Source organism: Chenopodium quinoa, unplaced genomic scaffold (assembly GCF_001683475.1).
Source record: "Chenopodium quinoa cultivar QQ74 unplaced genomic scaffold, ASM168347v1, whole genome shotgun sequence".
Lineage (NCBI taxonomy): Eukaryota > Viridiplantae > Streptophyta > Magnoliopsida > Caryophyllales > Amaranthaceae > Chenopodium > Chenopodium quinoa.
The window spans coordinates 511,225-527,952 of record NW_018745030.1 but is presented as its reverse complement, the minus strand read 5'-3'; the positions used below and the strand labels follow the sequence as shown (position 1 = coordinate 527,952).

Sequence of the window (16,728 nt, the reverse complement as noted above, 5' to 3'; positions counted from 1 at the left end):
TCGATTGCATCAAATCGGATATTTCGCATCAATTGAAGGATTTTGTACAATAAAAACTAATTATTCAAGTATTTTTCACCAATACCATTGCCGATAAAACTCGGAATTCTAATAACCTGTAATATCGAATATGATATTTGGATCAGGCCCTATTTTTGATGATCATCGATGCGAAAGTAACCCTTTGGTTCAAAGATTATTAAGAGTAGGTTAAATTCATCCATAGGAAATTAATAAGAATGAAGAACACGAAGAACAATGAAGAACACGAAGAACAATGAAGAACATATTTTTTGATTTTTTATTTTTTAATTTAATTTAATTTTCGGATTTAATTAAAGCTGATTTTTGAAAAATAATTTCTGAAATATAAAATAGAATTTCGAAAATGGAAAAAGTATTTTTCAGAAAATAGAAAAGAAATAAAAATAGAAAAATAAGAAAAGGTAAGTTTGACCAACAATTTAATGAAAGAGATGTTAACAAATAAAATTCAAGCATAGCTATGGTCATATTTGAAGATGACCACCGTAGAATTCCCCTTTTTTTTAGGCCATGAACCTATATGATTTTTCCATGTTTTGCATAGTATAGTACACCGATAAGCTATATTACTACTTAACTCTCTGTGTTCTTTGTTCTTGATCCTTATTTCACATGTTTGACTTTGTGGTGGCCTAGATATTTCACCTTGTGCCTTTTTGAGTGTGGTGAAACATTAAAAATTGCTATTTGCTAATTTAATCTGTGCTTGTTGAGTTGTTTGCCTACTTGCCTGGTATTTTATGTTACCTTGTAACTGTTTTCTATTGTATAGAGTTTATTCAATTGTTATTTTGTTGGGGGCTATTCTACCGAGTTACTAATGTTAGATGGCATTTCTTATTTCACCTTCAGATGCATGTAATTATAATCTTTGATGAATGTCTTGATATTACATAACCTTTATCATCAGCTTCCTTCTAGGTTTTCTATTGTTAAAAATTTTCTTACAGTAACGTACTAATATTTTGGCTGATAATATGTCTACAATGTTAATCTTTGTACAATGTTAATATTTTCTAACAGATGCATAGTATGTCAGGGGGAAGAAGGCCTTCAAAAGGAGTATGCTGCCGTTGCTAATTTGCTGGACATCTGTTATCCTCTTCCTTATCCTTTGAAGAATTTGGTATCCTCGTCTGATTGCGAACAAGGGAGTTGATCAGGGGGTGATGTCGAAACTGTCTAGTTCTCTTGTTTAACCTTGGCTACGTTGTGAAGGTGGGCTTTGTTATTTATTTTTCTGATTGTATCATGTGTTCCGGATATTGTATGGCTTCTTGTGGTTTATAGCTTATACCTGGTGCTGTTAATAGTGTGCACAGAACACAGGTGAAAACTACATGATACCTTGGATGAGCTGTTGGTACTAGTACTCAAACTGGCCTTCATGTTCTGGTAAGTGCAGTAAGTAAACTAAGATTCTTTTTTTTTTTTTTTTTTTTTTGAGAAAGTAAACTAAGATTCTTGAATGCATGTTGTCGTGTACTTGTTGTTTGGACTAATTTTCTCTCAAGATCTTAGAGTATGAGCACATATATTATGCACCTATATGAGAGTTGCATCATTGCATGACATGAGAAATAGAGAATTATGAGGCTGCGCTAGATTATGTTCATTATTGTCACGTGAAAATTTCTTGCATGGGATATTCATACCTCTTTCTATATTTTCTTACGGCGTAGGTAAAATATTGACTTCATATTTCTATTTGATTGAAAAGGCTGTAAATTTTAACTTTTATTTACAATTTATAAATGTCTTAAATTGTTTTACAAGTAGCATTTTAGCAAAATTTAAGAATAATGTAATGCATAAAAAAGGGCAGCCCGGTGTGGATTTGCTAGTTTTGAGAAGATTCGCAATATATCCTAACACATGAAGTATTAACAAACTTTTGCATCGTTTCTCTTTCTTCTCAGTGCACAAGCTACAAGTAACTGTCTGCCACAAGAAAAGAAACCCGCATTAGAATCTGGATCAAGCTTTCTCTGCCAAACTGCCAAATAAAATAAGAAAAGCATCTTCCAATCGCAACGCAAAGGCAGGGGCAAAATTAAGCATGGCTGACAAAACTTATAAATAAAAAATTCCCAAAAATGTTTCAGGGCAAGGCACATTTGAAAACTTAACCTGGTCTTTCTCAACAATGCTCTGACAATTCAACAGCAGAAATAATCAAATCTGAGATTTTTGTGTATGTAGTTGAATTTCAGTCAAATTGTCTAAATTACATGAAGCAAAAGGATCTATCTTCTCTCCGTGCCATGCAGCAAAACAACCTTATGATACAAAGAGCTATTCTAACATTTTATAGTTATCTCATTGCCAATAAGGAAGACCAATAAGACAAGCTACATATTGAACCAGCAATAATAATGCCAAGTTTCGTTAGCTGCAAGTACAGCAGAAGATGCTGTTTTAGTTGCAGAATGCTATAATCTCCAGATAAACCCTGAGCATATTGAAGACTGTAATACTAAGCTTGTGCAGATTAAAGGAAGATTTAGAAGGAAAGTAATGCAGAGTTGCTTTGCTGGTCTTATCTACTGTATTTGGCAGCAGAGAAACAAAGTGGTGTGGGAGAAATGCCTTAGAACTGTTAGAAGGCCTGAGCTGCAATCAGAGATTTGATGGTTGATAATCTTGATATCTTCCAGAAAATCAGTTTTCATATGCCTGTTATGACCAGCAGGAATAACATGAATTGGTTCAAACATTCGTTTTGTTTTCCCTGGTTTGTCTGATGATGTTGTACAGTCTGCTTCAGTTGGCAGAGTTTTGATTGTACGAAGTATTTGTTTTGAGTTGTTAATAATATTTCCTTTTAACTTATTCAAAAAAAAAAAATTAATAATAATGATCCGAGTAGTTTCTCTAGTTCAATCAAATTTCAAGGTAACACATTTAAAAATTCTTTATGACCTATGCACTTCAGATGCATCGACATCATTGTTCCTTAATTCCCTCAGCAAGATAATGCATTCTGCTACTAATAGCAAGAAGTCTATAGATCAGTCAAAAGGAAAAACCAAAGGTTTGCAGTCCAAAACATCCATATATGAACCAATCAGTACAAATAATATTATATCTGATATTGAGAAAACAAGACATCCTATATGGGACTTATGTGACAAAAAATGGTTCTTTTGACCACTTCCCTATTGAAATAAGAGCACTAGAGCGAACAGAAAGGACATTCGCACTACACCTGTAACAAAACTATCCACCAGAACATAGATACCATGCAGAAGCTAATAGCTACCACGAAGAAAACAGAAATTTTTTCAAATAAAAATAAATAAATTAATCTTGTTTGTCTCTCTCAAGCATTCGATTTCGGACTCTCACTCTCTGCCACGCCAATTGCAATATTCAAAAACCAACTCAAGATTTGCAAAGACTTAAACCTTCCTCACTCCTCAAATTTAGAATCCAATTTTGCCTTTTCACCTTCCTTAGTTCTAAGTTATGCAATCCTCAGTTTCTCCTCTCTTAAAAACAATCATATCAAAAACGCTTCTCTCTCCTCTCTTAAAATCCTCTCTTCTCTGGTTTCAGTTTCCTCCATTTTAAAACCCTTGGAGCTCGCAGAGTTCCGACGCCGCGGCCGTACTCCGGCAAGCCTCCTCCCCTTCTTTCTTTCTCTTCTCTTTTCTTCTGCTTCTCCTCTCCTTTCTTTTCATTTCCCCTTCTTGTTTAAGGTGGTTTCCTCACACTCTAAAAGCCGAAGAAGGCAACCCCTTCTTTCTTGAGGATTTTTAATCCTAATTTGTGGTGTTAGTGTGAGCATATCCTAGTTTACAAAGGTTTCGAGGGGAATTTTCAGATCGTCAACTCCGACGCTGTTTCCCTCCTTCGCTTGGAAGGGTTTGTTCGTTCAAAGGGTCTCTCCACCGGTGAAACAAGGCCTAAGGACTGTTGGTTGAAAAATTGATTGGAACAACAAAAACAAATAATGGATCTAGGCGTGTACGAAGAACACTTTCCTAAAAACGTTATTCGCCCCACCGTACTAACAAGGCTATGATGAACACGTTTTTGGGATACAAAGATATACACTCAAGAGCGTTTAGTACAAACGATCATGAGACCCTAGAGTTTTTGGGGGAAACAGAGAAAAGGGGAGAAGAACAGGATGAACATCAATTCATCCATAATTGATCTTAAATAGATCAAATATTGGCAGTTATCCGAAAAGATAAGAATGAGCCGTTAACTGTTCAATTTACAATTTAATTAAATATTAAATAATATATAATTAAATAGTCAGAGTTAAAGAATAAACCGACAAAAATTAATTATCGTATTAGGCTTTAATTTCTGTGTCCGTGTCAAGTGGCCAAGTGTTAAGTGCTAAGTCTTTGATTATAAATATATATAAGCCACTTAGCCCACTTGTCCAAAAACACCACTTGGCCCATTTCATAACTCATATCTAATTGTTTACAATACAAACAATACATTGCCTTCTTACTTTTTCCATGTGGGATAACCTCTCACACATAACATTATTATTGGAAATATTCCAACAATCCCCCACCATTTCCAAAATTAATGGAAACTCTGAAAACCTTATGCATAAATAAAGGTGTCTTACGATTGAACCTTTACTTAGTAAATTTGTTTTCAAATAGTCAGGATGACATGGTAGACTATGCTTTGAACCAGTGATCCTCTTTGACTAATTAAATCCAAATTACATACAAGATTTTAATTCCCTTAAAATCTAGAAAAAAGCCGACACATTTAAAAAAGCCATGTGTTATGTATCCAATCATGAGCGCCTCGGAGTTAAAAGTCCTAAAACTCCTTAAAGCGGCCAAACTTTACGCTCACTTAGGTAAACTTCACAATACTCCCATTAAAGTATTATAATAGAAATATTTGAATATATAAGCACACATTATAATAAAATAATAAAATATTACAATTCTTATATTACAATTCAAATAAACTCTATTAGAAGTTTATTAAGAGCTATGCTCACCCTACTTTAATACAAATGGGAACTAATACAAGCACTATAATTCTCGGGATGAAAAATACAATGATTAGTGCTCTTCAACCACACAAATAACGTACTTTAACTCATTGAACTTAAGACTCGAGGGTAATCACAAGTGTCAAGTTGAGGTTCCATCATTGGTGATCACAATGGACTTTAGGCCCATCCCTTTACTTGTTTTATTAACCAAATCTCTTGCAAGTCCTTTAGTCAAAGGATCGGCCAAATTTTGACTTGAGCGCACAAAATCCACAGTTATGACACCATCTTGAATAAGACCTTTAACATAACTATGACGTAAACCAATATGCCTCGATTTACCATTGTAAACTTGACTATATGCCCTTGCCAATGTTGCTTCACTATCACAATGAATTGAGATAAGTGACATAGGTTTTGACCACAAGGGCATATCATACAAAAAATTTCTTAGCCATTCCGCTTCTTTGCCCGAAGAAGCTAAAGCTATGAATTCAGCAGCCATAGTTGAATCTGCCAAGCAAGTTTGTTTCTTGGACCCCCAAGAAATAGCACCCCCACCAAGAGTAAAAATCCATCCACTTGTGGAAGCATAATCATCACTACTAGTAATCCAACTAGCATCCGAATACCCTTCCAAAACTGAAGGATAACCACAAAAGCATAATCCAAAATTAATTGTTTTCTTGAGTTACTTAAGCACCCTTCTTACAACATGCCAATGGGCATCACTTGGATTACTTGTAAACTGACTTAGTTTACCAACGGCAAAAGCAATGTCCGGTCTTGTACATGTCATAGCAAACATTAGGCAACCTATTACTCTTGCATACTCTAATTGAGAGATTGGAGTTCCCTTGTTCTTTGTGAGCTTAATACTCGGATCAAAAGGTGTAGAAACAGGTTTGCAATCAAAGTTATCAAACTTCCTTAACACCTTTTCAATGTAATGAGATTGAGACAAACACAATCCATTAGCATTCCTTGAAATTTTTATTCCAAGAATAACATCTGCAACTCCCATGTCCTTCATGGAAAAATTTTCAGATAGAAATCCTAAGGTATTTTCAACCTCATCAAGGTCAGTACCAAAAATCAACATGTCATCAACATAAAGACATATGATGACACCCTTATTTCCATTAAACTTTGTGTAAACACATTTATCAGCATCATTACTGGAAAAACCGTACCCAAGAACAACTTCATCAAATTTTTGATGCCACTGTTTTGGTGTCTGCTTTAGTCCATACAAGGATTTATTTAACTTGCAGACCTTGTGCTCTTGTCCTTGAACAACAAACCCTTCGGGTTGTTTCATGTAAATTTCCTCTTCTAAATCACCATTTAGAAAAGCAGTTTTTACATCCATTTGGTTAATTACTAAACCATGGATAGAAGCTAAAGCAAGAAGCATCCTAATTGTACTTGTCCTAGCTACAGGAGCATAGGTATCAAAGTAGTCAATCCCTTCTTTTTGTGTAAAACCTTGCACTACCAACCGTGCTTTGAATTTTTCGATTGTACCATCGACTTTTCTTTTTCTTTTGAAAATCCACTTGCAACCAATTGGTTTGCAAGCTGGTGGAAGATCCACCAATTTCCAGGTTTTATTACCCATGATCGAATCCATTTCGTCATTTACCGCTTCTTTCCAAAAAGCTGCATCAGGAGACTTCATAGCCTCACTGAAAGTCAAAGGATCATCCTCTATGTTTAGACATAAAGGAACAGAATCACAAATTGTTTCTCTTGATCCTTCCACTAGAAAGGTTACAAAATCTGGTCCAAAATCTTTAGCCTTTCTAATCCTTTTACTTCGCCTAACTTCTTGTGGAGCTTCACTAGCTTGTTAGCTTGTTCCAACGGGGTGTTAACAACTAAGTCCTTAGGTCTAGGAATTGAAGTGAACCTATTTTCATCAAATACAGCATCTCTAGATTCAATGACAGTATTAACCGAAATAAATCTATTTGGCTCAATTACTACAAATCTATATGCCTTAATATGCATAGCATAACCAATGAAAATACACTCAATTCCTCTTTCACCTAGTTTCTTTCTTTTAGGTTCAGGAACTCTAAGAATTGCTCTACACCCCCATACTTTAAAGTATGTCAAGTTAGGTCTTCTTTTATTCCAAAGTTCATAAGGAGTTTTCTTATTTCTCTTATTTGGAACCCGATTTAAAATGTGACAAGCAGTTTGAACTGCTTCACCCCAAAAACCTTGTTCTAATCCTGAAATAGACAACATTGCATTAACCATTTCAGTTAGAACCCTGTTTTTCCTTTCGGCCACACCATTTTGTTGTGGTGTGTAGGGTGCCGTAAGTTCATGAATAATTCCAGTTGATTGGAAATATGAAGGATTATAATATTCTCCTCCCCTATCTGATCTTAAGCACTTAATAAAAGATTCACAATGCAATTCTACTTCAGGTTTGTAAATCTTAAATTTGTCAAGTGCCTCATCCTTACTATGCAGCAAATAAACATAACAATAACGAGAATGGTCATCTATAAAGGTCACGAAATATCTTTTCCCACCGTTAGTAATAACTCCATTCATTTCACACAAATCACTATGTACAAGATCAAGCAAACTTGATTCTCTTTGAATGGAAGGAAAAGACTGCCTCGTAATTTTAGTAACCATACAAGTTTTACACTTTTCATTACATTTGCCAACATAAGGAATTAAGTTCAGATTAGCCATATCATTCATACATTTAAAATGTACATGTCCTAAACGATGATGCCATAATGAAAAAGAGACAAGCAAATAAGCAGAATTAACAACTTTATTAATAATGTTCAGCTTAAACATGCCATCATGAAGATAGCCTTTTCCTACAAACACCCCACCCTTAGAGATTACAAAAGTATCAGATTCAAACACAAGCTTAAAACCAAAACGGTTCAAAAGACTACCCGATACAAGATTCTTCCTAATTTCAGGAACATGATAAACATCATTCAAAGTCAGAATTTTTCCAGAAGTAAACTCAATCACAACGCTGCCCTTTCCAAGCACTTGGGTGGTGGACGAATTTCCCATGTATAGGACCGTTCCTTCTTCCACAGGAACATAAGAAGCAAACAGCGACTTATCCTTGCACACATGCTTTGTTGCACCGGAATCAATCCACCAAGAATTGTCATCTTGAATCATATTGACTTCCGAAATTACAGCAACAAAAACATCCTGTTTCTCCGAAATTTTCTGCCCACTCGTGTTCTGCCCACCCGAGTTCTGCTTGTTCCCTTTGTTCTTCTTTTTCGGACAGTTTTTCTTGAAGTGATGCCACAATTCCAGCATTGTTTCTTGTTCACATTTTTCTGATTTTGCTTGTTCGGTTTGCCCTTTCTCTTCTTGCTTTGTGCCTTACTGGATTCTCCAGTTTCTACAACATTAACACTAGAAACATGTTGTTCCTTAGTGTCTTCCTGTTTACGAAATTCCTCTTCAACACGAAGATTGTTAGCAAGTTCGTCAAGAGAAATATCTTCTTTCTTATGTTTTAAACTATGCTTGAAATCCTTCCAAGAGGGGGGTAATTTATCAACAATACTTGAAACAACAATAGATTCATCCATATTCATACTATGTTGTTTAAAGTGACCAAGAATTCGTTCTATTTCATGGAATTGTTCCATAACTGACCTATTGTCTTTCATCATGTAGGAATTAAATTAGGAAACAATAAATTTCTTACTTGTAGCATCTTCTTTCATGTATCTGGACTCTAACATCTCCCATAATTCCTTTGCATTAGTAACATGAAGATAAGTATCGAATAGAGTATCCTCCATGGCATTGAGTATGTGGCAGATGAAATTGTCGTTTTCATGCTTCAGCCTTGCACGAGCCACGGTTTCATTCTCAACCTCTTGTGGTACTTCCTGAGTCAGAACATACGCCACATTGAGGGTTGTCAACAGGAAGTGAACCTTCTTCTGCCAGCGCCTAAAATTGCCTCCATCGAACCTGTCAAGTTTGACAAAGTTCGTAGCCAAGTCTTTCATTGTTGATGCCATATTTCAGGAATAAACGTTTTTAGATTGTTGGTTGAAAAATTGATTGGAACAACAAAAACAAATAATGGATCTAGGCGTGTACGAAGAACACTTTCCTAAAAACGTTATTCGCCCCACCGTACTAACAAGGCTATGATGAACACGTTTTTGGGATACAAAGATATACACTCAAGAGCGTTTAGTACAAACGATCATGAGACCCTAGAGTTTTTGGGGAAAACAGAGAAAAGGGGAGAAGAACAAGATGAACGTCAATTCATCCATAATTGATCTTAAATAGATCAAATATTGGCAGTTATCCGAAAAGATAAGAATGAGCAGTTAACTGTTCAATTTACTTTTTAATTAAATATTAAATAATATATAATTAAATAGTCAGAGTTAAAGAATAAACCGACAAAAATTAATTATCGTATTAGGCTTTAATTTCCATGTCCGTGTCAAGTGGCCAAGTGCTAAGTGCTAAGTTTTTTATTATAAATATATATAAGCCACTTAGCCCACTTGTCCAAAAACACCACTTAGCCCATTTCATAACTCATATCTAATTGTTTACAATACAAACAATACATTGCCTTCTTACTTTTTCCATGTGGGATAACCTCTCACACATAACATTATTATTGGAAATATTCCAACAAGGACTAGGCCTAACGCCGCCGTCATAGGTTATTGGTAATTTTGACCGTGACGGAAACGAAAAGGTTAGGGTTAGGGTTTCGTGGGTCCTTGCGCTGGAGGGCTAGGCCTAACGCCGCCGTCGGGAGGTAATCGTGACGGAAACGGTGAAGTTAGGGCTGGGGTTTTGAGGTCCTTTGTGTTTGGTTGCTGTTTACGGTTGACGGTGCTCTTCCTCTAGCTAAGTATGTTTTTCCTAAATGCTAATAATCAGAGTTTACTTGTCTTTTTAAGTTGTTGTATGTTTTCTAGTTGTTTTGGTTAAAGTCATTTGGATGGTTGTGTGCAGAAGGAGTTAGGATCCTTTGTTAAGGATCTTGGGTTTGCTATAATGTTAAGAGAGTTCACATGTTATGTTGTTGTTGGGGGGATGAACAAAAAGTTAGCCTTGGCTAAGGTGAAGTGTGTGTTTTGTTGGAGTGGTATTTGGTGTCTTTATTTTACCTTCTTTGTAATGATTCTTATAATCATTACTCTTGAAATTTACTATCCAAAGCAGGCGTCCAAACTTTGTTTTGGGGTTTCACGAGCCTCGACGTTGTCAAAGCTTTCTTACCAACAAGGAAAGCTATTGAAGAAAAGGTCACAAGTTCAAGTGACCTGTTTGAAGACCTTACTTGGTGATGAGTTGATCCCGCCAAGAAAGGAAATGTTAGCCATGGTCAAACAGTTTTGATTCTCTCCGCTACTCTCTTTAGGGTGTGTTTTATGTTTCTATAAGGAAATCCTTATCTGCAATATGTTGGCCAAGTCCAGTTTAATGTTGTTTTTAATTTCAAAAGTTGTAAAGGCTTAAGTGTGCCAGATTTTCAATTCTCAAGTTGTTTTAATTTCGAAGTTGGTAGTGGTAAGTCTTAGTTCTTATTTGGTATGTTGTAAACTCTGTTAATATAAATATATTTTGCTTTTGTCAAAAAAAAATAAAAAATAAAAAAATCATATCTTCTCTCAGGTTGCGAACAGCCAAACCAGGAGTAGGTAATGGCAACTCTAAGCAAGCAGTTGAACATGTTGGTGAGCAGTCAGAAGATTGGATGCTTGGCAGGCTAACAGATGCACATATCAATTCTTTCTGACCTATACTCAGCTCTTTTCCCTAACAAGTAGAAATTAATATTCAATTTTTTTTAATAAGACCAGACTTCAAATTTAATCCCCCTCTAACAAGTTGAAATTAATATCCATTATTTGTAAACAAGACTAGACTTCAAATTTATGAACTACAATTGGGGAAATTTTCAACTTATATGTATGTCGTAGGCCTTGTAGATTCATGTTATATGCCAAAGGAATAATGTAATATAGGAGCAAAGGTTATAGCTACTAGTTGTCATGTGAATGTTGAAGCTATTTTGGTTGAGAATATTTAATGAAGTCTTTGTCTAAAGTTGGAATAATATTGTTTGAAGATAATTGACTCTGACTAATGAAAAGGAAGAAAAAAAAAGGACTGATCATAATATGCAATTGCATTAGTTGTATTCGTGTCTAGATTGTGTTATGGATTGTGGTTTAAACATAAGCCTAAATTTGATTGCTATACCAAATCGAAATTCCTGGATACCCTTCTGTCCCCATGGTAAAACATCGTAATAAAACAGAGATTTATAGCAGATATTTCAAACTTAAATTCTTCTAACAATGGCTCATGTAGCCATATTCATGAGTAATCATTAAAAGATCAACCATCTAAGAAAAGTTTTAACATATTTTTGCAACAGCAGCCAAAATGTATAGCCTCTAGATTGAAACCGCTTATGGACTCCCTCATTAGCCCCTTCCAATCTAGCTTCATCCCCAATCTCTCTATTGATGAAAATATCAACATCATAAAGGAGGTATCTCACTTCTTCCATAAGTCGTCCAAAAAAGCTAACATTATGGCCCTTAAGTTTGACCTCACAAAGGCTTTTGATAGCATCGAGTGGAGTTTTATCGAGGATACCCTTAGGGCCATTAATCTGCCTGAATTTCTCATTACTCTTATTCTAATCTGTGTTTGTACCCCGTCAATTTCTGTCCTTTGAAATGGCCAAACCACTAATGCTTTTAATCCAACTAGGGGTATTAGGCAAGGATGTCCCCTTTCCCCCTATATCTTTGTTCTTTGCCTTGATCACCTTTCTTGTATGATTCAAAGTAAAGTCCACAATAACGATTGGAAACCTATGAAAATAGCAAAAGACATCAACTTATCCCATCTTTTTTATGCCGATGACGTTTCCCTTTTCGGAAAAGCTAACTTGGCTAATATTGAAACCATGATGGAGGTCCTTGATGAATTCAAAAACATATCCGGCCTTACTATAAACATTAATAAATCTACTATCATTTTTCCTAGGAAAATGGACTTCGACAAAAGGAAGTCGATTTTTGATTCTGCAATATTAAGACTTCTTCCTTTGGGAAATATTTGGGGATTAACATAAGCCCTAATAAACTGAAAATTAAAGACTACTATGAGCTCCTTGACAAAACCAACTCTAGAATAAGGGGTTGGCAAAGCAAATTGCTAAATATGGCTGGCTGCACAACTCTTATTAAATCTGGCCTAAACTCTTAACCAATGTATGCTATGCAAATGAACACCCTTCCTATTTCTCTTGTTGAAGATCTCCAAAAAAAAACATTAAGAAGTTCCTATGGAATAGGGTCGACAAGGCTAGATACATCCCTAGGACCTCCTGGGGTATTGTTTGCAATCCCACTAACTGTGGGCCTGTGGGGGGTTGGGGATTAGGAACCTTAGAGTTTGGAATCTTTGCTTCATGGCCAAACTAGGTTGGAAGCTTCTTACCGAACCTCACAAACTTTGGGCTCAAATTCTAACCAAAATATATCTAAGTACTTTAACTTCCTTGATTATAATGGTAAACCTTCTGATTTTCAAATCTGGAAAGACATTCTTCAGGGTAGAGAAATCTTAAAAAAAGGTCTGACCATTCGTATTGGTGATGGAGAAGTTACCTCTCTTTGGTATCACAAATGGTTAGGAGATAAACCTCTCTATCTCCATGAAAACATCTCCATCCCGGATAGTAAAGGCCATTGGAGAGTCTCTAATATCATAGGAGACAAGAAATGGTTCGCCAACAACATCTCTCACCTTATTCCCTCTAGCATTCTTCTTAATATTGAAGCTACTCCTCTCCCTATTTTCCACTCCCCTAAGGATACTCTCACTTGGTTCCTTCATGTCAATGGAGCTTTTACTATTAAATCAGCTTACTACTCTTCTATTACTCCCATCACATCCCCTAGCCATTTCCTGTCTAACTTTCCTTGGAAACGAATGTGGAAAATCCATGCCCCTTTTAAGTATAAAATGCTATTTTGGAATATTATTAGAGGCATTCTACTTGTTGGGGCTGTCCTAGCCACTAAAATTCCGAATTTTGACCCTAAATGTACTAGATGCACTTGGCATAATGAAGATAATATCCACCTATTTCGTGATTGTCCAAATAGTATTGCCTTTTGGGCCTTCATTTTCTCTCACTTCCCTCCTACTGATTTTTATTTTACTGGATTTACAATGATAATTTTTAAAATTGGATTTCCCTAAACTTCAATCATGATTAAGGCTGGAAAGTTTTATTTTGTGTTGCTCTTTGGCATCTATGGTCCATCAGGAATAATATGATTTTTGATCAATCTATGGATTTTGTTTCGATTTGCTTTAATAAGTTTTACTCGGATTATGCTATCACTATGAAGATGTCACAGGTTCATATTGATGTTGCTTCATCAAGTTCAAGTGTCTCTCCTAGAGTTTGCTCTCCCCCGCAACGAGGCTACTACAAACTCAACACAGATGGGTCCTGGATAAGCTTAGGGGAAGCAAGAGCTGGTGATGTTATCCGCTCCAACAAAAGGGAAATGGCAGATTGGTTACTCAATGAAAATCAAGACTCTTGGGCCAGCTTCTTCTGAATTGCTAGCCATAAGAGAAGGCCTCACTACAGCTTGGGAAAGGGGGATTCGGTTTTTAGAACTAGAAACTGACGCTCAAGCCCTCACCTATATGCTGCACAATCCAGGCTACTACATGGACCATCACTTGGCTAATATCACCATTCACCAACGATGTTTCTCAATTGCTTCAAAGGGAATGGAGTGTTACCATCCTCCATGTCAAGAGGACCGCAAACAAGCTAGCCCATGGCTTGGCCAATATTGGGAGAATGCAGGATGACGAGATTGTGTACCACTTCCACGCTCCACCTGATCTCACTCACCCCTACATGAAGGAGCTTGCTAACACCGTTGCCATGACTGATGGCAACTGACAGCTACCAGTGTTCAGGGGCTGCTCATGAGTCTCTTCGAGGCTCCCCCTCTTTCTCTTACTATGCCAGTTTATGCTTTAGTTTAACTATTGCCTTTTTTGTTTTCTTCTTTTATGCCTATTTGCTGTGGGCTGGGTTCATGATTGCCAATTTTCAGCTTCAGCGCAATCATGGAACCTCATTTTGGCAACAAACTTGGTATTACCTAGATGATTTTATTCATCTAGTGTTTAAGTAATATATTTCTTTTTCTTGCTAAAAAAAAAAAAAACTGAAACATGATCAACACATTCTCATCTTCGACAAAAGCACAATCATCCCACCCTCCCCTTCTCTTCATCTCCAAAAGAAAAGAGACACCAAGTGCACTTTTGATTTGGCTATGCCATATTCAAATTATTCAAATACAATCGGTTCTCATTTTAATTCCAGCAGTAAATTAGAGATATTCATCATGATCATTGCCATAATTGCTAAATTCCCCACAAATAATATGCTTAACATTAGCTTCAAACTTCAAAATTTAAACAAATTCCAACCAAGGGAAGCCACATTTTCCTCTCTCCTCCTTACCTCTTTTTTTACTTCCCTCTCATTCATCCTTACATTTCCACTCTTATTTTTTATTTTTCTTGGACTTTTCTTGTATGCAACCAAACAAAGAAAAACTAATTTGCAATTGTGTTTTTCCTTGAAAATATGTTTTCCATGAAAACTAATTTTCCATTGAAAATGTTTTACATTAAACCAAACAGGACCATAATTACAAACTTGCTAATTAACACACGCAAACAAAACCATATCATAATTGCATTCATTAGAAAGCTGGAAACATGCACAATCCAAGTCTAAAGTCTAAACTAATCTAATTATAATTAAAGCCATGATTACTATAATAAAGAACTCGAAAATAAAGTAAAGAAAATTATACCAGCATCATCAGAATGTTTGGACCGTTTAATCCTAGCGAGCTAAAGCTGAGTATCCATCAACAATTTCATCCTCTGATACTCCAAATCCTTAGTAAATTGCATCCTATGCTTCTCTAAATCAATCAATTGCTCTTGCTTTACTGTTTCTACTCTCTCATACACTTCTCCGAACCTCATTATCGCCTCCGCCAACTTCCTACATCCATTGTTGAAACCTTCATCCTCTACTCTACTATCTCTTCTCTCTCTCCCACCGCTATCGCTCGATGTGCCGGTTCGCTCCGATGACTCTCTTTCTCTCTCCTCCGACGACTCATGCGCCTCCACCTCGGCTGCTGCTGCAATAACAGCCGCAAACTGTCGCCGGAAAAACGAATCATCAACAGGCACCGGTCGTTTTCGTATCAACGCCGACCTCGGAGCCACCGGAAACTTCGTCAGCGTCGTCGTCGTCGACGGAGTATCCGGCGATATTTTCCGACCAGAGGAGAGAGGTTTCTCGCCGTCGCCAGAGATGAGGAAATCGAGGAGGGAGAAAAACGGCCATGGACTAACGTAACCGCCGGAAGAATCAACAGTCTTAGATTTTTCGATCTTGTACTTCTTCTTCAACGTGTCGATGCGATTCTTGCACTGGATGTCGGTGCGCCGGCGCCGGTCACCGGCGGCGTTGACGGTGGTGGCGACTTTGAGCCAATGGTGTTGACGGAGGTTACCGCGATTGAGAGAGAGGTGGTGGGAGCCCCAAGCTTCGATGAGAGCGTGTGTCGTATCTTCCGACCAGCAATCTTCCCGGAGAACGGGGGAAGCGCGGGTGAGAGTTGCCGGCAATGGTTGAGGTCGAGGTCGGAGCGCCGGCGACGGTGAGGTGCCGTCGGCGTTGGTGGCCATGGAAAGTTGCCGGTGAGATGATTAAGGGGTGTAGGAGAGAGAAAATAATAATGAGGAAATTTTGTTTTGTGAGATTTTTTTTCAAGAAGGAATTATGGTTTGTGATCGGCGGGGAGAAAAGGTAGGGGTGATATGGTAATTGCTTAATTGGGCTGGGTTTAGTAAAAAACTTTAAAATATAGCTATAGGGGACGTTCAGTGGTAACGGTTAGTGTTTTGAACAAAACACCACTAAAAAAATAGTGAGTGACAAAGGTAATGATTCAGGTAGAGATAGCGTTTAGGTATCAAATGTTAAAGATAATACGAAGTAGGAGATACTCCGTAGTTTATAAAATTTTTGTTATTTTTTAAATTAATATATGCGGATTTAATGTATTTTAGTATTGTAATCACAAGTTTTGTCAATCACTCATACTATCAATCGTCACTTTCATAGCTAACTTTTTTCCAAAACTAATTAACAACTAAACATGGTATTGGGCTGCGTTGGGCCAGCCAAAGACCTCTTTGGGCCCAGGCCTAGCCTGACCCAATATTAGTGGGTCATGCTAGGATAATGGTCCAAAGTTTGGTTGATTGCGAATGGGAGGGGATGCTCTAAACTTGCTAAGTTTGAGGTGGTTTAAGGACGATGGTGTGCTTGCTTAAGAGAACACTAATTGAGTAGTTGAAGTGAAGATATATTGTTGCAGGTACCTTGATTAGGGATCGGATTAGGAGCCTCCACATTGATTGTGTTTGTGAATTGTGATGGTGAGAAGTTGGAGTGTGAGGAAAAGGCAGCATTGCTAGGTGTTGATGTTAGGGTATGAGCACGCAGCGGAAATGTAAAATAGAACGAGAAATTAAAGGTAAAATGTAAGATA

General features: G+C 36.9%; 1 protein-coding gene across 2 annotated transcripts; it reads right to left on the bottom strand.

Moving 5' to 3' along the window:
* Nucleotides 1-1,467: 1,467 nt before the first annotated feature.
* On the bottom strand, nt 1,468-16,371 carry LOC110709121 (trihelix transcription factor ASIL2-like). 2 transcript variants are annotated; one of them, XM_021887339.1, is made up of 2 exons: nt 14,968-16,371; nt 1,468-1,986 (listed from the first exon to the last, which is right to left on the bottom strand). In XM_021887339.1, exon 1 carries the CDS (start codon nt 15,857-15,859, stop codon nt 15,008-15,010), a length of 852 nt encoding a protein of 283 aa, XP_021743031.1. In that variant the 5' UTR covers nt 15,860-16,371; the 3' UTR covers nt 1,468-1,986; nt 14,968-15,007. The 2 variants fall into 2 exon arrangements, with proteins under 2 accessions (XP_021743031.1, XP_021743032.1); XM_021887340.1 differs by lacking the exon at nt 1,468-1,986 and adding an exon at nt 7,729-9,019.
* Between the last annotated feature and the right edge of the window lie 357 nt (nt 16,372-16,728).